Here is a 22,171-nt window from a genome sequence, read left to right as displayed (position 1 = left end):
GACATGGACAGAATGATAAAGCTTGTTTTGTTTGACTGAATATTTGTTACAGAAGTTTATTTTTATTTTTCCAAAGGGGAGTATTGGGAGCAGTGGGGAGAGGGAGTAGTTGGGGATAGGGTAACACATGAAAGAAAGAAAGGAAGGGAGGGAGGGAGGAAGATAGAAAAGGAGAAAGGAAGGAAGAAAGGAAGGAAAGGAGGAGGAAAGGAAGAGAGGGAAGGAGGGAGAAAGGAAGAGAGGGAGGGAGGAAGGAAGAGAGGGAGGGAGGGAGGAAGGAAGGAAGAAAGGGAGGGAGGGAGGAAGAAAGAAATGAAGGGAGGAAGGAATGAGGGAAGAAAGAAAAAAGAGGGGGAGGGAGGAAGGAAGGAAGAAGGGGAAGGGGAAGAAAGGGAGGGGGAGAGAGGGAGAGAGAAAGGGAGGAAGAAAGAAAGGAAGGGAGGGAAGGGAGGAAGAAAGGGAGGGAAGGGAGGAAGAAAGAAATGAAGGGAGGGGAAAGAAAGAAAGAAAAGGGAGGGGGAGGGAGGAACAAAGGAAGAAGGGGAAGGAGGAAGAAAGGGAGGGGGAGAGAGGGAGAGAGAAAGGGAGGAAGAAAGGGAGGGAGGAAGAAAGAAAGGAAGGGAGGGAAGGGAGGGAAGGGAGGAAGAAAGAAATGAAGGGAGGGGAAAGAAAGAAAGGAAGGGAGGGGGAAGAAAGAAAGAGGGAGGGGAGAAAGAAGAAAGAAAGAGGGAGGGGAGAAAGAAAAAAGAAAGGAAGGGAGGGGGAGAAAGAAAAAAGGAAGGGAGGGAGGAAGAAAGAAGAAAGGAAGGGAGGGAGGAAGAGAAAGAAAGAAAGGGAGGGAAGGAAGAGAAAGTATGAAAGGAAGGAAGGAAGGAATAGAGAAAGAAAGGAAGAGAGGGAAAGAAAGGGAGGAAGGAAGAAAGGAAGAAAGAGAAAGATAAGAAGGGAGAGAGAGAGAGAGAGAGAGAGAGAGAGAGAGAGAGAGAGAGAGAGAGAGAAGAAAGAAAAATAAGAAAGGACAGAATAATAAACAACACAACTTAGAAAATTACATGTTGAGAGGTAGAGCCACAGTGACAGAAAAAAAGGCAACTTGCCTGAACTCTCCCTCAAACCCCTTCTAACACCTGTAAATAATGCTCTAAAACAGATCTTGAAGCAGTAGAACCACAAAAAAAGAAGAATGGGATGAAATCATTTTCCAGTCCAAGACAACTGAAGTCAACAGGAAAGGTCTGCCCCACCTGGGTGAGGGTGGAGCATGGTCAGGCACAGGCAGTGCCAACACAGATCCAGCCTAGCAAACCAGAAGTTAGATTTGGGAGTCTTAGCAACAACAGCAGCTGTTCCAGAGCTTTCAGTCTACAGACAATAAGGGGGTTGAACAACTGATACTGATCAAAAAGAGATTACAAGGGTCTTTTTGCTGGCACTGAGGCGGGACTGTTTCTTTGCCTATACTCGGATACTTGGATCTAGCTCACAGTCCTGGATGGCAGTTATCAGGCAAGGAGGAGCACTGGCACCCAGAGTTTGGGGCCACAGTGGAGAATGGACCCTCTTCACAGTTCCAGGACAGACAAAAGTGCTTGTGGTCACTGTCAGATCAGAGCACAAGCCAGGAGAGTAGTAGAGACATACCTTTCCTTAGATCATATCACTTTGGAAGAACTGAAAACTTACAGGTCCCTAGAAGTATTTCTGAAAACAGTTACCCCAAACCCCTGTAGTTTGAAGCAGTGTGCCTCTACCCTTGAAGTAGAGCTCTACTTTAACAAATAGTTAAAAATAAAGAAATAGGCAGAAAAAATGAGAAAAGAAGAGAAAATAATTCTAACTACCAAAAGGTATTATGTGACAAGGAAGATCAAAACACACTCTTAGAAGAAGATAACAAAGTCAAAGTTGTAATACCCAATGCCTCCAAGAAAAATGTGAATTTTTTTCTCAGGCCATGGAAAGCTCAAGATTAAGTAAGAAAATAGAGGAAAAATTGGGAAGAGAAATGAGAGTGATGCAAGAAAAACATGAAAAAAACTCAATAGCTTTGAAAAGAAGACACAAAAAATATATACACTTTTAAAAGCAGAGTAGGCCAAATAGTAAAAAGAGGTACCAAAAAAAAAAACCAATGAGGAGAAAAATGCCTTGGAAAGCAGAATTAGTCATATGGAAAAAAGAGGTACAAAAATTTACTGAAGAAAAAAAATCTTAAAAATAGTAGAATTAGACCAATGGAAAGGAGGTACAGAAGCTTGCTGAAGAAAATAATTCCTTAAAATTAGAATTGAGCAATTGAAAGCTAATGACTTACACACTGTAATTTGTCTCAGACATAGTGGTATCATTTTTGTCTTCTCTGATGACAAAGCACAAGAACCCTAAAGGAAAGTAAAAAGGGAAGGAGATAAAAAAAATGGGGGAGGAGGGTGATAGAAAAAGAGTGAATTGGGAGACAGAAGTCAGAAGCAAAACACTTTTGAGGAGGGTAGGGTGAAAGGAGAGAGAAAATAAAATAAATGGGGGGGGCAGCTGGGTGATACAGTGAATAGAGCACCAGCCCTGGAGTCAGGAGGACCTGAGTTCAAATCAGCCTCGGACACTCAGTAATTATCTAGTTATATGACCTTGGGTGAATCACTTATCCTCATTGCCTTGCAAAAAAATAAATAAAAATAAGCAGGGGAATAGGATACAGGGAAATAATCCTTAGCAATCATAACCATGAAAACAATTTTGAAACAAGTGTCTTTGATAAAGGTCTCATTTCTCAAATATATAGAGAACTGAGTCAAATTTATAATAATAGAAGTCATTCCCCAATTGATAAATGACCAAGAGATATGGACAGTTTTCTGATGAATTGATCAAAGCTATCTATAGTGATAAGAGAAAGTGCTCTAAATTGCTATTGATTAGAGGACCACAAATTGAAACATTTTTGAGTTACTACCTATCAGATTTACTAATAGGACAGAAAAGGAGAATGACCAATGTTGGAGGGTATGAGGGGAAAAAAAGAGACATTAATGCATTGTTAAAGGAGTTATGAATTGATCTAATTATTTGTAGAACAACTTGGAACTATATCCAAAGATCCACAAAACTGCATACCTTTTGACCCAGCAGTTACTACTAGGTCTGAATCCAAAAAGAAATTTTTTAAAAAGGGGGGGAAAGGACCTATATATGCAGAAATATTTAAAAGCAGATCTTTTCTAGTGGCAGAGTTGGAAATGGGGAAGATGTCCATCAAATGGGCAATGGTTGAACTAATTGTGCTATGTGATCATGACGGAATATCATTCTGTTATAAGCAATAATGAGCAGGATGTTCTCAGAAAAACCTGGAAAGATTTGAGTTTATGTAATTTGAAATGTACTATGTACAAAGTAACAGCAATACTGTAAGATGATCAGCTGTGAATGACTTAGCTTTTCTCAGCAGTAGAATGATCCAAGACAACTCTGAAGGACTTATGATGAAAAATGCTATCCATTCCCAGAAAAAAAAAACTGATGTTTGAATACAGATTGAAATATACTTTTTTAACTTTCTTTTTTTTACATGAAGTTTTTTTTGGTCTATGTTTTCTTTCACAGTATGACTAATATGGAAATATGTTTTGCATGACTACAAATGTATAACCTATATCAAACTGCTTACTTCTCAAGGAGGGGAGTGGGCAGGGAGGAAGGGAAAGAATTTGAAACTCAAATTTTTAAAAATGAATGTTAAAATTGTTTTTCTATCTAATCAGGGGAAAATAAATTTTAATAGAAAAAGAAGGTTATATAAGTAGAATTTCTTATACATTTTCAAAGAAAAGCAAGTAGCACAAAATAGAGATTCACATTTTTGAGCTAATGACTTACACACTGCAATTTGTCTCAACCACAGTGATAGCATGTTTGTCTTCTTTGATGATGAAGGACAAGAACTCTACAGAAAAGTAGAAAAGGAAGGAGTTAAAGGGGGGGATGATAGAAAGAAGAGTTAATTGGGAGAAATGGTAGTGAGAAGCAAAACACTTTTGTGGAGGTTAGGGTGAACAGAGAGAGAACTATATTTTTGGAAATGCCCATTGTAATCTGGTATTTGTTAAGTTCAGGGAAAAAAATTATGAAATTAGCAAAACTTTAGCTTTAGTAATCATTATTTTCTGCCACTTGGAAGTACCTTCCACATATGGATCTCAATACTAGGAACCCTAGTATTCTCTCCCCTCCTCCCAATTAAAACCTATCACAAATGTTTCCATGAAAATAAGTTTTATAGCATCAATTCTCCCTATAGTATTTGGATTTAATTGAAAAAAAAAGGAATTACCCCTCAGTGTGAGCCTCATGGAATTACAGAACTCCATTTTTAATGGGTATTATTCTTTTGGAATTTAATCAAATACTGCTTGGTACTTATTATTTAATTCTCCAAATATACAGATAGAGATAGAGATTAGATATAGATATATATAGATATCACAGTGCTTCTTTGTATATTCTGCAGAATCTAACCTCCAGCCAACCACTTAAGAGGCTCTTTCATAATACTTGTTGATGTAAATTCTATGAGTTGAAATCTCATAATATGTAAATTCCTCCCTTCTAGAGAGTTAGACACCTTTAGAAGCTACATTTACTGTCTTGGGTTGCTAGGATACTGTTTAATGTACTGGTTAGATACCTTTGGAAGCTATGTTAACTGTCTTGGGTTGCTAGGATACTGCTTAATGTACTGAAATGATTATTTATTAATGGTAATTTCATGAGCTGAAACCATTAGTGCAGCTGCCACAAGTGCCTAACTTATTCCTAAGAGCAGATTGCTTTAAAAAATATACTTAATAAAAAATATGGAAGAATTCAGATGTATTCACCTATATCTAAAATAGCCTGAAGTTGCTTACCATCTCAACTATAGTACAGGATAAGGAATTTAAAGATAAACTAGTGTAGAAAGGAAGCAGAAAGGGTAGATGTCTTCCAGCACCTTAGTTTAGCTGAATCTAACAGCACCAGAACAATGAATTTGGCTGAAAGTTTTCTAGAGGCTACGGCAAAAGGAGAAACACTGAGTTACATCATTTTTACTTTCTTAAACAGAAAGCATGAAAATTCATCTTCAGAGGTAAATGTTTTCTTAAGGGAGGATTGGCTCTTAGAACAAAGGATACTGATTAACTAGCATAATGAATGATGTCCTCAACCACAGTTTCACAAAAACTGCAGAAATGCTGTTCAGCAGCAAGGAACTCATATCGACCCAACCACCTAGAAGAATAGAGGGCAGAACATTAGACAACAACTGAAATTGGAAAATCCAGATGAGTAGATATGATAATATATCCATTATACTCTTTTGCAAATATCAGGTGTCTCAAGTAAGCTCAGGACTTTGGTTGGATTGTCTTCCATTCACAATTTTTGCTAGAAGAGCAAAAAATGTTCAGTCTCAAGAGAACTAAAAGCCTATAGTAGGAGCTCATGTTCCCCATTAATTGGGTATGGTGCCCATAGAAACTTTTTTCTTTGGTGATTCTCTGTCCTGAATCTCAGAAACTTAGAATATCTTTCATTGTATTTTTACAAAGCTATGAAACTGTACCACTTCAGGGAATTCTCACATCTCCCTCTTCAAGCCTAGAATGAATTCTTATGTTGAGATTTCCCAGTGTGAAGGTTTGCACTTATGCAAAGAATGTTCACAACCAGCATACTCCAACTAGCCTTCACATCACCAGTTATGGTTTATGTGGGATATTTTGGCAAGCCCTTGCTGGAAAGAACCCATTAAGTTATTGCAGACATAGTGTTAATATCTCACCATTTCTCCAATCCCACCAAGGGGCAGGATGAGGAAGTATCATGGCAATAAGAAATTCTTGTGTTAAGGTAAGGGGTCATAAAGGAGCCTTATGGGAAAAAACCCAAAAGGTTTAACCAGGATATAGGTTGTGGAGATGAAGGACCAGAGGCAAAATATTTCTGGAGCAATCAAAGGATCCAAATCAAAGTGAATAAAATCCAAGGGGGCTGAGGAGAAGATCTAGGACAGGCTACAGAGTTTTAATTTCAAAATAGACAATGGAGGTAATGTTTAGTAGAGTTCTCTCAACTTGCTACACTGATTGTTCTATAGGCACATATATGTCTTCCATATCAGGCCTTATGTATCTGACCATTTTTCTCTTGCTTTCTCTGACTTTACCTAAATAGTTTTCATTGCCTTCCTATGGAGTTCCATGAAGACAATAGTTTTTAAACAGCAATGGATGATAGCTCAGTCCAAAACTTTAGTCAAATCTGTTTATTCTAAAGTATGCACATATATTAATGAAAGGATTCCTTTTAAAGACAACACTTTTTCTTGCTTGTAGAAAAACTTTCATTCATTTATTCATTTAGAGGCATTTCATCAATCCCTATTAAAATAGGAACAATTTGTTAAGGGTGATAATTTTCAGAATGGGTGGGTAGTCTAGCATTACTTTGACAAGTGCAGTCAATATCCAACTTAGAAATGGGTTGTCTATAAATTAGTTGTTTAGAGTTTGGAGTATATATTCTCTTAGAAGCAATATTATGTAGATCATGGAATTTATTCCAGGGATATTTGATTATATTCATATCTATGTAATATTTGAGGTGATAAGGTGATGATCAGGACCTGGAGTGAGCATGATCTGAGTTCAAATCCAGCTTCAGACATTTACTAGCTGTGTGATCCTCAACAAGAAATAACTGTTAAGTGCCTCAGTTTCTTCATCTGTAAAATGGGGGTAATAATATAACCCATCTCCCAGTGATATTGTAAAGATCAAATGAGATAATATTTAAAAAGTGCTTTGCAAACTTTAAAGGACTATATAAATGCTAGCTATCATTATTATTGTTGTTATTATTCTTTTTTCTATAGGATAATCACATCCAAAAATCATTTTCTGCCATCTTGCATAAGTGCTAAAAATGGTGAGTGTGTGATGAAACAAAGAGAGTAGGAACTGAAAATGTAATGATAGACAGTATCTTAATAAGAAAAAAGTGATGCAAGTCAATGTATGAATAACTGAAAGAACTGAAATGATAATATGATGATGATCATAACAGACCTTTTGCATTCATACCATTTCCTCTTTCTAATGACAGATCATTTGAATATTACACTAATCAGACTGATGGGAAATTTTTCTTTCTTTTTTTCCCCCAGGAGTCTTGCAAACAACAATCTCCAAACACTCCCCAAAGATATTTTCAAAGGCCTGGATTCTTTAACAAATGTGTAAGATATCAACAATTATTAATTTCCAAACAATAATAAGAAAACTAGTTAAATTAGATAATTGTATTTATGTTCTATTGCAGTTTTTGGTCTGCCTTTTTTAAGAAGTAATACTCCACAATATTACTGTTTCTCATTGCCATTAGTAACTCTGAATACATAACATAAAAACCTTTTTCCAATCTAGTGAACCTAGAGAGGAGTAAGGAAAACTGCCTTAAAATATAAAGATTTTTTCCCCCTCATAAGAGATCCAAGAATGTGGACAAAGAAAAATGTAAGGAATTCTGGGAAACTGTCATCTTAATGATGAAAAGCTAAAGCCATCAATTATTTGACATAAAAATAGTTGGTGGGGGAGGAGGGCATGTGGAGAAAGTTACTTTCTGATTGGGAGAAAAATCTTTAGGCTTCATCCTCAGGAATTTGACTTAAGCTCCAGGAAGGGAATTCTATCCTGAATCCTTTCCCAATAAAAAGGCCTTTATAAAACAAAACAAAACTTCAGAATTAGAAGTTTGTATTAAGAGGATAGAACTTTTTGAAAAATAGCATGATAGCAAGGAGTATAGCTTGGAATTCGGTAAAAATATAATACTCCATTACGTGTTTGATTTCTGCAATATAAATAAAATATAATAGTAAAACAAGTATAACAGTATCTCCATTTGCATAGTACTCCATTTGCAAATCTTATGATGAGATTACTCAGGACTTTTAGAATATAAAATAACTTTTTATTTCATTTAGTATAGCGCTAAGGCATTTTATTCCAGCCTTTACTAACTCTGCACTATCAAGTCATTAATGAAGCCCCCATTAACCCCTTTCTACTGATTCAGTCCTAAATCATCTCTAGGATTTGGTTTAAGCATTCAGGTTATAATGATTTACTCTGAACCATATTGATTCCAATCAGGCTACCTCTAAACAATAGAATTTAAGGAAGATTGGATTGGTTTGGGAGATAACTTAGTTAGAAACTTCTCCTCATGGCTAAATGTGGGGGTCTGGATGAGTCTGAATATCCTCTTACTTTAGAACAGAACCATGAGAAAGTCTGAAATCAGATTGGCTTCCTAGGAATGTCTCAATAATGAGTTAGGTCTCATAGTATCCCTATAATTTAGGCTCTTTTTTTAATTTTTTTATTTTTTATTTTTTTTATAAATTTATTTTTTATTCTCATTTTGTACAAATTTTTTTTACATTAATAAAATATTCTTGTTTACAAGTAAACAAAATACCCCTCCTCCCCCATGAATATAGATAGACTTGCTTGGGCGAAAAAAGTAAAGGGGAGAGAAAAAAATTAAAATAAAAAAATAATAGTAATAATTGTAGGTATGGCCAGGTGGCGCAATGGACGAAGCACCAGCCCTGGAGCCACGAGCACCCGAGTCCATATCCAGCCTCCTAAACCCAACAATCACCCAGCCCAAGCCACCTGATCCCCACTGCCCTGCAAAAACCAAAAAAAAAAAAAAAAGACCCCAAATAAAATAAAATAGTAATAATAGTAGGGGTGGCTGGGTGGCAGACAGAGCATTGGCCCTTGAGCCAGGAGCACCTGGGTCCAAATCCTGCCCCAGACACCCAAAGATCACCCTGCTATGTGGCCCCAGGCAGGCCATCCAGCCCCACTTGCCCTGCACCCTCCCCCAAATAATAATAACAAAAAATGTGCTTGAGTGTTTGTTCCAACACCAACAACTCTGTCATGGGTGGATCACATTCTTTATGATAAGTCCATCACAAAAGTTACTTCCATATTTTTCCACTGTTGCCATTGCTGATCGCAACTCCCTCCTTTCTTATTTCTCCACTACCATGTACTCTATTTTCTCTCTCCTTTCACTCTGACTCTGCTGTAGGGTTGTTGACTGGCTCAGCATACAGATCCCTGGTCCTGGAGCCAAGAAGCCCTAAGCCCCCATACCACCCCTTAAACCCAGCATCCACCTGGCCCCATGGTCCTGGGCAGGCCTTCCAATCCCAGCCCCTTGCAAGAAGTAAGAAAGAAAATGTGTTATATCTGACCATTTTCTCCCCATAGTCCATCCTCTCCTCCTTTATTCACATTCCCACCCCTTCCCCCTGCTCCCCCCTCCTTCTTACTCCAGATGTCTATACCCCATTGAGTATATATGCTGTTTCCTCTCCTAGCCATCTCTGAGGAGAGCAAAGGTTCCCTCATTCTCCCTTGCCTCCCCCGTTCCATATCATTGCAATAGCTCATTGTAATAAAAAAAAAAATCTTATTATGTGAAATATCTTGGACTATTCCCCCTCTCCTTTTTCTTTCTCCCATTCCATTTCCCTTTTTTCTATTGACTCCATTTTTATACCATATTTTATCTTCAAATTCAGCTTTCTCCTGTGCTTCAACTATAAAAGCTCTCTCTACCTGCTCTATTAACTGAGAAGGTTCATATGAGTATTATCAGTGTCATTTTTCTATGCAGGAATACATGCAGTTCATCCTCATTAAGTCCCTCATATTTCCCCCCTCTCCTCCAATCTCCATGCTTCACCTGAGTCTTGTATCTGAAGATCAAACCTTCTCTTCAGCTCTGGCCATTCCAAAAGGAATATTTGAAATTCCCCTGGTTCATTGAAAGTCCATCTTTTTCCCTGGAAGAGGACATTCAGCCTTGCTGGGTAGTTCATTCTTGGCTGCATTCTAAGCTCTTTTGCCTTCCGGTATATTGTATTCCAAGCCCTAGGAGCTTCCAATGTAGTTGTTGCTAAGTCCTGTGTGATCCTGACTGCAGCTCCACAATATTTGAACTGTGTCCTTCTGGCTGCTTGTAATATTTTCTCTTTGACTTGGGAGTTCTGGAACTTGGCTATAATATTCCTAGGGGTTGGTTTTTTGGGATCTCTTTCTCTGGGGGATCGGTGGATTCTCTCCATTTCTATTTTGCCCTCTGCTTCTAGAATATCAGGGCAATTTTCCTGTAGTAATTCTTTGAAAATGATGTCAAGGCTCTTTTCCTGATCATGACTTTCAGGTATTCCAATAATTTTCAAATTATCTTTCCTAAGTCTGTTTTCTATATCAGTTGTTTTTTCAATGAGATATTTCACATTTTCTTCTAATTTTTCATTTTTTTGGTTTTGAAGTATTGATTCCTGATTTCTGGTAAATTCATCAATCTCCCTGAATTCTATTCTTTGTCTGAAGGATTTGTTCTCCTCAGAGAGTTTTCTTATCTCTTTTTCCATCTGGCCAATTTTGCTTTTTAAAGCATTCTTCTCCTCAATAACTTTTTGAACTGTTTTGTCCATTTGACCTAAGCTGGTTTTCAGCATGCTATTTTCTTCAGCATTTTTTTGGATTTCCTTGACTAAGCTGCTGACTTCATTTTCATGTTTTTCCTGCATCTCTCTCCTTTCTTTTCCCAGTTTTTCTTCCAACTCCCTCATTTGATTTTCAAAGTCTTTATTGAGCTCTATCATAGCCTGAGCCCAATTTCTGTTTTTCTTGGAGTCTTTAGATGCAGGAGCTTGTGTTTCCTCATCTTCAGACTGAGTATTTTGATCCTTCTTGGGCTCATTTGCAAAATATTTCTCAATAGTCTTCCTTTTGTTTCTCTGCTTGCTCATTTTCCCAGCCTGAGCCTAGTTTGGGGGTGCTTCCTGATCTTTTGGGGCACTCCCACAAGGGTCTCAGTGTGTGAGGCTCTATCCTCCCTCCTGGTCTGTGAATGACCATATGCGTCCCCCCTCTGCCATGGGGCTGAGGTGGGGGGGGCCCTGCGGTTCTATGGGGGGGCCTAGACTTCGATCAGGATCTGAATGTGGTCAGAGCCCCAAAGTCCTGTTCCAGGGGCAGAGGACCAAGCTCGCAGTTTCTCTTCACTCCCCTCCCTCAGCTCAATGGGCTCATGCCCTGGAGGCTCCTGCTTACTGGCTCCGCGCACTTCTGTTTCCAGCTCTGGGCTGCAGAAAGACCAGGCTGCTTGCTGTGTGCCCTGAGGGCTGGGCTCCATGTGCTCACTCTGGCAGAGGTCCTGCTGTTCCCCTACTTTGTGTCCAGTGCTCCTCGGGGTGCAGCTCAGGAGACTTCCCCACTGCTGTGAGCTGAGACTCCCAGCGACCTGGGGCTGCCTCCAGGAGGCTGAAGTTCTTTAGCTCTGGTGGGCCACCCCTCTGGCAGGCCGCCCCTCTGACCCCTGGGAGCAGAGTCTTTCTGCTCTTTTCCAGGTTACCTTGAGTAGGAGAACTGCCTCACTGGGTCCCTTTGTGGGTTCTGTCTCTCAAAAGTTTAGTTAGAGTCCTTAGCTGATGAGTTTTATGAGATTGTTCCTAAGACTTGATCCCTTCTTGTTGCCATCTTGGCTCTGCCCCCTAATTTAGGCTCTTTTAAGTGACTTGCCCAAGGTTACACAGCTAAGTAATTAAATGTCTGAGGTCAGATTTGAACTCAGGTCCTCTGACTCCAGGGCCTGTGTTCTATCCACAATGCCACCTAGCTGCCCCTACCCATGTCCATTTTAACCCTAGTCCTATACTACCACCTTGAACTTAGTCCCAGCTCTACCTCCCTTTCTCCTTCCCTCAGTTATTTAACATACAGAACATTGCCAAGGATGCTTTAAGATATCACTACCTCATTATTGTGGATATTCCCTTCCCAATACAGCTCATAACCTCTTCTTGTCTTTAAAGTGTTGTTTTAAAAAATATCCTCTGGCAGTCTGATAAACCTTTTCAACTTAGCTTGGGTGTTCCACAAAATACATACTGAATATCTTGAAAGCTTGGTAGGAACTTTCAGAGCTTGCAGTCCAATGGCACTGCCTTTCAAGGACTCATAATTGGGACATTCCAATAAGACGTGGGAGCAGGGAGCAGGGCAAGAGTTGTTAACCGGGGGCTATGAATTTATTTTTCTTAATAATTCAAAAACTATTTCAATATGATTGGTTTTCTTTGTAACCATATGTATTTTATTTCATGAATTTAAAAGTACTATTTTGAGGAAAGCATGAGATTTACCAGACTGCTAAAGGGGTCCATGACAGAAAAATGGTTAATAACCCTTGTTCTAGTGAAGTATGATTGTGTGAGTAAAAAAAAAAAAAATAATGGCACATTTCTTACTCTCCAATGGCCCACAGTTGAGCAAGAAAGATAAGGCATAATCAAAAAGTGCCCCATGAGGGCTAGGGACAACATGTTATGGTGGCTCAAAAGGAGAGATCACTTTCAACTGGCTTTTATAAGGTTAATTTGGAGCCTTAGAAAAAAGATGGAACTTGAGCTTAGCTGTGAAGGATAAATAGGATTTTGATAGCTGAAAAGGAGTCTCTTGAGCCCAAAAGTGGTCCAGATATGCCATGGATCCAGATGACTGGGATTTATATATTGACAATGTTGCCTCATAGTATGATTAAATGTCTGTACCTATAAGCCCAAAGAGAACAAAAGTAAAAAAAAAAATAACAAATAATTCATGTAACAATGTGTTACAATATTCTTTATATTCTCTAATAATATAATGAAGAGGATACTTAAAGAATCAAGGAGGAAGACTGTGGTCCCCAAAACTGTGGTTCAGGGATTATATCCTTGCATCCTTCTGAGCCCAGAAGGGGAGAATCAAGCCAAAAGAGATTTAATGTGATTTCATCATTCTAAGGGATTCCTGGTAAGGAAATTCCCACTATTAACATAGATTGTAATTGGGCTTAATTCAGTCTTTGAGATTAGCTTGGAGTCAATGAGAAGCTAAATGATTTGCCCAGAGTCAGAATGTATCAGAGGTGGGACCTGAATCCAAGTGAGCTTGAATCCAAGGTCAGACTTCTATTCACTGCCTCTCAGTCCAAGGGAAGGATTTAAATCAGAATAGCCATGGCCTGTACAATTCCTGGGGGGAAGTATACTTAATTCCTATAGAAATAATGACCTGGTACAGCAACAGTAGTTAAATTTTGTTTTTCAGTGACCTAAGAGGGAATTCATTTAATTGTGATTGCAAATTGAAATGGTTAGTAGAGTGGCTAGACACCACCAATGCAACAGTTGAAGAAATCTACTGTGAAAACCCACCAGAATATAAGAAGCGCAAAATCCGTAGCCTCTCATCAAAGGATTTTGATTGCATTATTACAGGTAATGTATTCAAAATTGTCATACCTCATCAGATAAATACTAGGACTGTAATTTTTACCTATAGAGTGTTGATTTATCCTCCCAATGTGAAAACTGAATGAGCAAATTATTTTTTAATCAATAATAATAGTGGATTTTTCTATAAGATATTAGGATTATAAGGTGTTTTGATTTGATTCTCACTGTAATTCTGGGAGTTGGGTAGTACAATGAATATTTTTCCTTTTTTATAAATGAAAAAACTGCAGCTTACAGATTTAAATTATTGGTCTAACAAAATTCATGAGTAATAAAATTGGGACTCAAATTCTTTGCTTCTGATTTGAATTCCAATGTTCTCCATTTAATTTTAGAAAAAAATAAAATTACTACTTAAATGTATTCCTTTAAAATAAATGAATATACCCCCCAACTTGTATTTCTTTGTTCTATAGAATAAATAACAAAGAAAATACTTTTCCCAGGCCTTATAAATCCACTTATATATTTTTGCAGAATTTGCAGCATCTCAGCTCCTGCCCTACCAGTCTCTGTCCATAGACACTTTTACTTATATGAATGATGAGTATGTAGTGATTGCTCAGCCTTTTACTGGGAAATGCATTTTTCTTGAATGGGATCATGTAGAAAAAACCTTCAGGAATTATGACAACATTACAGGTAAGTAAAGTTTTCCCATATTTTGAATAATATATTTAGATACCTGCATCCAATTTAATTCAATTTAAGTGAATGCCTATTTTTAAGCAATTACTCTGTGCCTGACACTATGCTAGGAGTTGAAGATGCAAAGGAAGAAATTTAACTAGTGTTTGCCATGAAGAGGCTTGCATTGCTATTTATTGTTAGTAGGGAGAGGGAAATGGTTAAAGCTTTAACAATATTGACTAGTAGATACTTGGCAGTTTTTCTGGTGATTCCACTGAAATATGTCTAAATATTCTTCCAAGGGTCCTATTTCCTTTTTCTCTGTTTCCAGGGAATATTTAGACCTCCCTAGCACCAGCCATCTATATGCAATTTGTACAGTCATGGCCACACTATTTGCCAAGTCAGTTGACTTGCTGCTCATCCCTAAATTCCCATAGGGCTTTGCATATCTTTGGGACTGTCCTAGAGTTTCAGGGTAGTTCTTTGAAGGTAGTGCCATTAAGAGATTTTTCTTTAACATGGACCTTCCCTTGGGTTCCCTCATATTTTTAGGAAATTGGCTTCATGACCTTTTAACTTCTTCCCCTTAAGGTTCTTGAAGAGCTATATGCAGAATTCTTAGAATTCTTTGTACTGAGATTGAACCAAGAAGTTCAATTTCAGTAAATGAAAACTTCCTCTCTTTTTTTTTTGTCCAGAGTGATTAAAATGTTTTTTTTAAATTAAGCTATCTTTTTTTTTTTAGGTTTTTGTAAGGCAAATGGGGTTAAGTGGCTTGCCCAAGGCCATACAGCTAGGTAATTATTAAGTGTCTGAGACCAGATTTGAACCCAAGTACTCCTGACTTCAGGGCCGGTGCTTTATCTACTGCGCCACCTAGCTGCCCCAAAATTAAGCTATCTTAATAAAATGGCACACCTCCCTCTTGGTGGGAGAGAGGGGCCTGGAAAAAGAAATTTCTTCTGTAGCCAGGAGATAAGACTAAGCCTTGAGCAGACATTTTGTTATGATTCTGTGAATCCTTAAGTAAGCCTACCTACTTCATTGACAACTTGAATATTTAGAGTGACTCTGAAAGCCATGGCGTCTCTAAGGTCACTACTGTTTTATGCAGTTAAAGTTAAATGATAGGTTATAGAAGTGAAAGCTGAACTCTCCTATTTCAATATGAATCATGCCTTGGATTAAAATAAAAATCTATCAATCAATAAATGAACAAACAAATAGCAATGCACAGATCTCTTTCTTCAAAACATGAAAGACTAAAGCTCCCAACCATATTTATGTTTGCATAAACTGGATGGATAGAAAGACTTATTTATTAACAGAAGAGTCTTTTATATGGCAGAGATGAATGCTCTAGGTCACATTGCTGTAGAGATGGACCATGGAAATAAGACTTAGTTACATCTTATTTGGTCATAACTGTAGAGGCAAAGCTCATCTATCACTTGGTTCCAAAGACAGTACTAATCCTTTATTTATCTTTTCCCCAGGAACATCTACTGTAGTATGCAAGCCAATAGTCATTGAAACTCAGCTCTATGTTATTGTGGCTCAGCTGTTTGGAGGGTCTCACATTTATAAAAGAGATAGTTTCGCAAACAAATTCATAAAAATTCAGGATATTGAAATTCTCAAAATCCGAAAACCAAATGACATTGAAACATTCAAGATTGAAAACAACTGGTATTTTGTGGTTGCTGACAGTTCAAAAGCTGGTTTCACTACTGTTTACAAGTGGAATGGAAATGGATTTTACTCTCATCAATCATTACACCAGTGGTACAGAGATACTGATGTGGAATACCTGGAAATAGCCAGGACACCTCAAACTGTCAGAACACCTCACTTAATTCTATCCAGTAGTTCCCAACGTCCTGTAATCTACCAATGGAACAAAAGCACAAAATTATTTGCTAATCAAACTGACATCCCAAACATGGAAGATGTATATGCAGTAAAGCACTTCACCGTCAAAGGTGATGTGTATATCTGTCTGACAAGATTCATTGGTGATTCCAAAGTAATGAAATGGGGAGGCTCATCATTTGTGGATGTACAAAGAATGCCATCCCGAGGATCCATGGTTTTCCAACCTCTTCAGATAAATAATTATCAATATGCAATTCTTGGAAGTGATTATTCCTTTACTCAAGTATATAACTGGGATGCAGAGAAAGCAAAATTTGTGAAGTTTCAAGAGTTAAATATACAGGCACCAAGATCTTTCACTCATGTGTCTATTAATAAGCATAATTTTCTTTTTGCTTCCAGTTTTAAGGGACGTACACAGATCTACACACATGTCATAGTTGATTTAAGCGCATGACGCATTCAACTCTTTGGCTGCAGTCAAAAACTCTCTCCAGTTAAGTGGACAGGATGAGCTAAGTGCATGATGACTCTTCTAATCATACTTCCAAATGAATGCCTTTCAAAAGTTGAGATTGCTAGAGCCAAGCATTACCAGTATCTTCATCTTTAACTGTCAGGTCTAGTGGTGTTGGAAGTTACCTTTTACAAGACAGATTTAAATTGTTTAACTGGTCTTTGCCTTGACAATGTGTAAATATGTGTGCAATGGCATCTGTTATTATGAGAAGAAATATTAATATGTACTTTTCTGTTTATTTATTCATGTGTTCAGAAACAACTGCCAAATAAAATGTTTACATTTTCTCTTTCACATTCCAAATGTAATTATTTACAAGATTTATGGAGATTATATTGTCTCTCACATAGCAGTTGCTCAAAAAAATGTGATGAATGAAGGAAGGAAGGAAGCATTCAATCAATGGCATGTTGAGAAAATATTCATAGCATTTATAAAGTATTTCTTATATTAATATTGCATTATAAGATAAAAATAGCAACATGAGTCATCAATAACTTAACAATAGATTGTTTAGGGTTCAATGTCACAAGCTGCAGAATAAGAAAATACCAAATGTGCTTCCAGGTAGGAGGGCTAGTGGTAAAGAACCACAGAAGGTGACCTAGGTAATAGAAAATATAATAACAATTAATAAATAATAAATAAGCTGTGAGGGCATGGGGAAAGGAGGATTTATTTCCCATCAAGAGAGATCATCAATGCTATAACAAAGTCTGAAAAAGTGATATCAACAGGGATGTATATAAAGCTGTACAAGGAAGCATCATCAATGCCAGAACAAAGGTTGCATCCTTTAACCTGGCTAATTTCTGAACATACCCATTATATTCTCCCTCCAGTTAAAAATTCTCTGTCCTGACAGGTTATAACAGGGTACTTATAAGTGCACTGCATTATATTCCATATTCTGGAACTCTGGGATTATAAGGTAGTTAACTAACTAAAGCAACTATATTTTTCTATTTCACAGATATCTCCCCAGTTTCTTATACTCCCCTCAAAAATCTACGTAGTTAAAAATCTTTTATTTCTTTGTCACAAATTTTAGGCATTTCTAAAATTATTGAAGGAGGGATGGTTCAGGGTCTGGACCTCCCATTACTGGTTGGGCCTAGTGCTTACACTTAGTTCCAATAAATAGTTGTACAATGAACCTTTAATCTCACACCTACAGTGGTAATTACAACAGCAGAGGAAGTAAATCCCTAAACTCTATCTCAAATCAACATCCCTTCCCCCATACTCTGCACAACTGACCCAAGGGATTATAACAGAACTCAACTCTGCCCTTTCCCAATTCCCAACCCCATTCCCTGTGCAATGAAAAAAAACCAAAATCAGAATGCTTGCTCTGGCTGAGACTGCAGTATGGAATTATTCTGTACTGCAACAGAGTTCAGTCAGAGAATTAAGGAACATAAGAAAGGGAGGCAGGATGCCAAAATGTGACATAGGCTTGGAGGTTCTGCCTTCAGGTTAACAGCCATTAGGGGAATGTGTCAGAAAATGAGTGATAGTGGAATATAAGGGGAAAAAAATAACTAAATTACTAAAGATCTCAGGAAAGAAGCTCAGTTAAAAAGCATGTGCAGTTAAACAGAAAGGAAAATAATAATAGAAGGGATCGATATTAGGTCAATAAACAAGTCCAGATCAGCTAAACAAGTTGAGAAAATGAATCCACATCTAATGAGGCAGAGAATCTTCTGAATTCCCAAGTTTCTGAATAGTTTAAAAAGAAAATTGAAATTATGAAGGCAGAAAACAGCTGAAAAAACCAACAGAATAGATAAACTTAAATCCATGATAAGAAACTTTACCCAAAAACCAAGACAGGGAAATATCAGAATTTGGTTTGTTTTACTGAAGTTCTATCTTGGGGACACTCTACAGGATATGTAAAAGGGATCCTTAGCTCCCAGACAGTTGTTCAGGCTGACAATATGTCCAATACAAGACATGGCTTATTCTATCTGAAAGAAAATGTATCATGCCAAAAACTCACACCCCAAGTCCATTAACAGACAAAATAACTCTCCTTCCCTCGTTTGTAGGTTTTTGTCTTCTCACTGGAATTATATTCTCCTCTTGACTCGGTATCACTTTGAGTAAAATCTCTAGAAAAGGGATATAACACCAGAGGGTTGATTAGTTTCTTGCCAATATAGTCGCATAATTTTCTGTATCAGTAAAGATACCGTGTATCATCAGCTCTGTCTATTGTTTCTCTTCAACTTCAAACTCCTGCTTGATTCAAGTTTCCTCTTTGAGCTTGGAACTAGTTGTTATCTAGTAACTACTAGGAAATTTGCTTATGATACAAATCTTAGAGGCTTAGCTAATGCACCGGATAAAAGAGAACTCAACTTGGCTAATTATTTTCCATGTCTGAACCTCCACTTCCCCGCCTATAAAATGAGGTTGTACTTGATAAGGCCCTAAGTCTTTTCCAGTACTAACATCTATCACCCAGAGCTGAACAAAATATTCTCAGATAGTATCAATCCATTGGATAGTATTTCTTACAACATAATAAAAAACAAAGGGGGACATTGAGAGAACAAGGTATGATATGACTTTCTTGATTTTGCATGCTGAAGAATATCTTAAATAGACTTATTTCAAGCATCTCATTGTAAAAAAGACTGAAAGATGTTGGATTATATTATTAATTAGACATGTTGAGACTGAGAGATTTCAAGTTTAGGAACATTGAACCAACTCTAATAATGTAAAATCTAATAGTGATAATTTTTTAGTGCTACACTTGCATTTCAAAAAACTGACTTCACAAGTTCAAGACAGGGACAAGAATGCATGATTACATGGCAGTGTGTCTGAAAAAAATTTGAAGTGGACTTGCAGAATTGATGTGAAACAAGACTGTGATTTGGCAACTAAAAGGTTAATGCAATCTTGCATTGCATCATAACTTCTAGGAATAAGGAGATATTCACTGTCCTCTGCCTAAAATCAAACTATAACTGAAGGACAATGTTTGTATTTTAGAAAAGAAATTAATCACCTGTAGAGCATCCAAAGGAGGCTCAACCATGATGGCCATATAAGTATCAAATGAATGGACTTTCATCCTGGAGAAAAGAAGATTCAGGAGGGTCATGAGTGACATCTTCAAATATTTGAAGGGCTGTTCTGTGAAAGAGGGATTAAATTTGTTCAATTTGTCCCCAGAGGGAAGAACTAGAGGCAAGAGATGAAAATTATAAGGAGAGAAACTTGGGCTTCATGTGAGGCAAAATGATCATTTTTAATGATTAATGAAAGAATAAATCTTAATAAGCAGAGCTATCCCAAAATGGGGCAAGCTCCTTCAGGAGGTGATAGATTTGCCCATAATTGAAGCCTTTAAGCAAAAAAATGGAAGATCATCTATTTGTTCATGTGTTTTTCTGGTATGGATCAGACTCTTCCAACTCTGAAATTTGGTGATTCCTCCTCTTCTCTCCAGGAGAATACCTACTATATGCATACTATTTGTGAACTCCAATATTTCAGAAGTATTACATTTCTAAGTTTTATTACTGGACCCCAAGCGAAAAATTTCAGGAAAGGGATTTTTTCCCCTATTAATTACAAAACAAAATCATATCATGTCTAGGAAAGACATTTCAGGTGCAATATCAGCCTCCTGAGTGGTTTTTACAATAACAACAAAGGCGCTGAGAGACCAAAGGATGTTATGATTCTTTAGGTTTCCATGTCTTAGTTACCACAGAATGTAGAAATAGGGTTGATTTTCCTTTTTTTTGAGCAGAACTTCTAGTAGCAGTATAAATATGGGATTATAGAAAAAAAAAAAAAAATTCAATGGATTCAAAGACCTAGTTTCTAGCTCCTACCATGTGGCCTTGGACAAATTATTTTCTCATGATGAGTCTCTTTTCTCATCTAAAATATAAGAGAGTTTGACCATATAGTGTCCAAGTGGTATTTACTTATAACATTATTTGATTCTGGGATAATAAATTTAGAGTCAGAAGATACTTCATAAATCCAACTACTTCATTTTATAACTAAGGAAATTAAGGCCAAAGGGCACATGGGTAATGAGTTAATAGGATAGATATAAAGTTGGTATAATGAACACAGGGATCAACTAATCTTCTTTTACAGTTGAGGAAACTGAGGCTCAAAGTCAAGTGACTTGCCCACAATCCCAACAGTAATAAGTAACAGGATTAGAGTTCAAATGCAGTTCCCTGGATTTTAAATCTAGTGTCCTTGAGCAGCTAGGTGGCACAATGGAGAGAGCACCCACCCTGGAGTTAGGAGGACCTGAGTTCAAATCCAACCTTGGGCACTTAATAATTGCATAGCTATGTGACCTTGAGTAAGTCATTTTAACCCCATAGCCATAAAATTAAAAAAAAAATTTAAATATAGTATTCTTTCCACTTCACCACACTATTACCTAGACATAGTGAATAGGTATATACTAAAGTCATTATCAATTGGTATTAGTCTATGAATTCTCTAGAAGAGAGATTTCCCCAGGTTTCTGGTATGGGGTTCAAGGTAAATCTATCACGTCACAGGTTTCTGGCACCAGGGGTACATTTGAGAATTTGTGTTATTTAAGATTAAGTATCTTTAAAATACATTATCTCTTACCAAAAGTGAACCAAGTCAATCTGAAGGAGTCCCCAGGATCATGTTTGACACTTGGCAAGATATATTTTTTTCCATTCTCATCCACTATTAATAAATAGTAACTGCAATGTTTTCTATGTACATTTTAAGTTGTCTTCTCAGACATATTCTGTTTTAAAATATTTAAACTGTCACCTCATTTTAAAGTTAGATGTTTCTTTGAGTGTATGCTACCATTAACTGATTCTGAGTTCCCATGACCCATAGGGGATAAGACTTGATACCCCTCAATCATGTTCCTGACTTCTTCAGAAACTGTTTTAGTTTCTGCCTGATCTTCATCAAGAAAGGGCAGTGTCAGCAACCTTTTGTCCTACTCACTTTCAGGTTAGAATTGCAAAGTGAAATTTTAGAAGCTCATTTGCAAACAGGTTTTTCTTGACTTAGCTTTTCCCAGGATATCCCATTACCCACTTTGATTTGATAGAGCTAGCTTCCAAGATCAAACAAAGCAAGGTAAAGGAATGTTGGCTTTAATAATCACTTTGAGGCGGAGCCAAGATGGCAGTGTGAAGGCAGGAATTCCTGGAAACTCATTCCCCAAAAACTCCAAAAGCTGTGAAATTATGACTCTAGCCAAAACTTAGAGGAGCAGAACCCACAAAAAGACTGAGTGATACAATTTTCCAGTCCAAGATGACTTAGAAGTTCTGCAGGAAATGTCTGTTCCACTTGGACTGGGGTTGGAAAAAGCTGCAGTGCAGCTGCAGCACAGCACAGCCAGGCTGGGCACCTGGATTCATGGCAGAGGGCACAGCTTCCATACCTCTTAGCCCAGGGATCATAGGGACATCTGGAAGGGTGATGAGAGAACTCTGCTGCACCAGAGTGAGTATGGAACCCACTCTGGCCTAAGAGCAGCCCTGCAATGAGAACCTACAGCAGGAATCAGCAGAGCCACCCAGCACATCCAGAGTTCTCAGCCCATAGATGGTAAGAGGGTCTGGGGAGACTGTAGAGGTCTCTCTGCTTCCTGGGGCAGGATTCAGTTATTTTCCCACACTCAGATCCAGGTTGCATTCTGGGCCCCCATACTTCCACAGAAGAGC

The 22,171-nt window shown here is 37.7% G+C and overlaps 1 protein-coding gene across 2 annotated transcripts in view; it reads left to right on the top strand.

The window, feature by feature from the left end:
• LGI1 (leucine rich glioma inactivated 1) overlaps positions 1 to 19,698 on the top strand; it is a 67,493-nt gene extending 47,795 nt beyond the window's left edge. For both annotated transcript variants that reach the window (XM_074233341.1, XM_074233340.1), the window contains 4 exons: positions 7,208 to 7,279; positions 13,233 to 13,402; positions 13,898 to 14,062; positions 15,550 to 19,698. In XM_074233341.1, the coding sequence (XP_074089442.1) occupies positions 7,208 to 7,279; positions 13,233 to 13,402; positions 13,898 to 14,062; positions 15,550 to 16,385 (1,243 nt within the window). In that variant the 3' untranslated portion in view covers positions 16,386 to 19,698. The remainder of the gene's footprint in view (positions 1 to 7,207; positions 7,280 to 13,232; positions 13,403 to 13,897; positions 14,063 to 15,549) is intronic.
• The last annotated feature ends 2,473 nt before the right edge of the window (positions 19,699 to 22,171 follow it).

This window comes from Macrotis lagotis, chromosome 4 (genome assembly GCF_037893015.1).
Source record: "Macrotis lagotis isolate mMagLag1 chromosome 4, bilby.v1.9.chrom.fasta, whole genome shotgun sequence".
In the NCBI taxonomy this organism is placed as follows: domain Eukaryota; kingdom Metazoa; phylum Chordata; class Mammalia; order Peramelemorphia; family Peramelidae; genus Macrotis; species Macrotis lagotis.
This window is presented reverse-complemented; position numbering and strand designations above follow the sequence as displayed.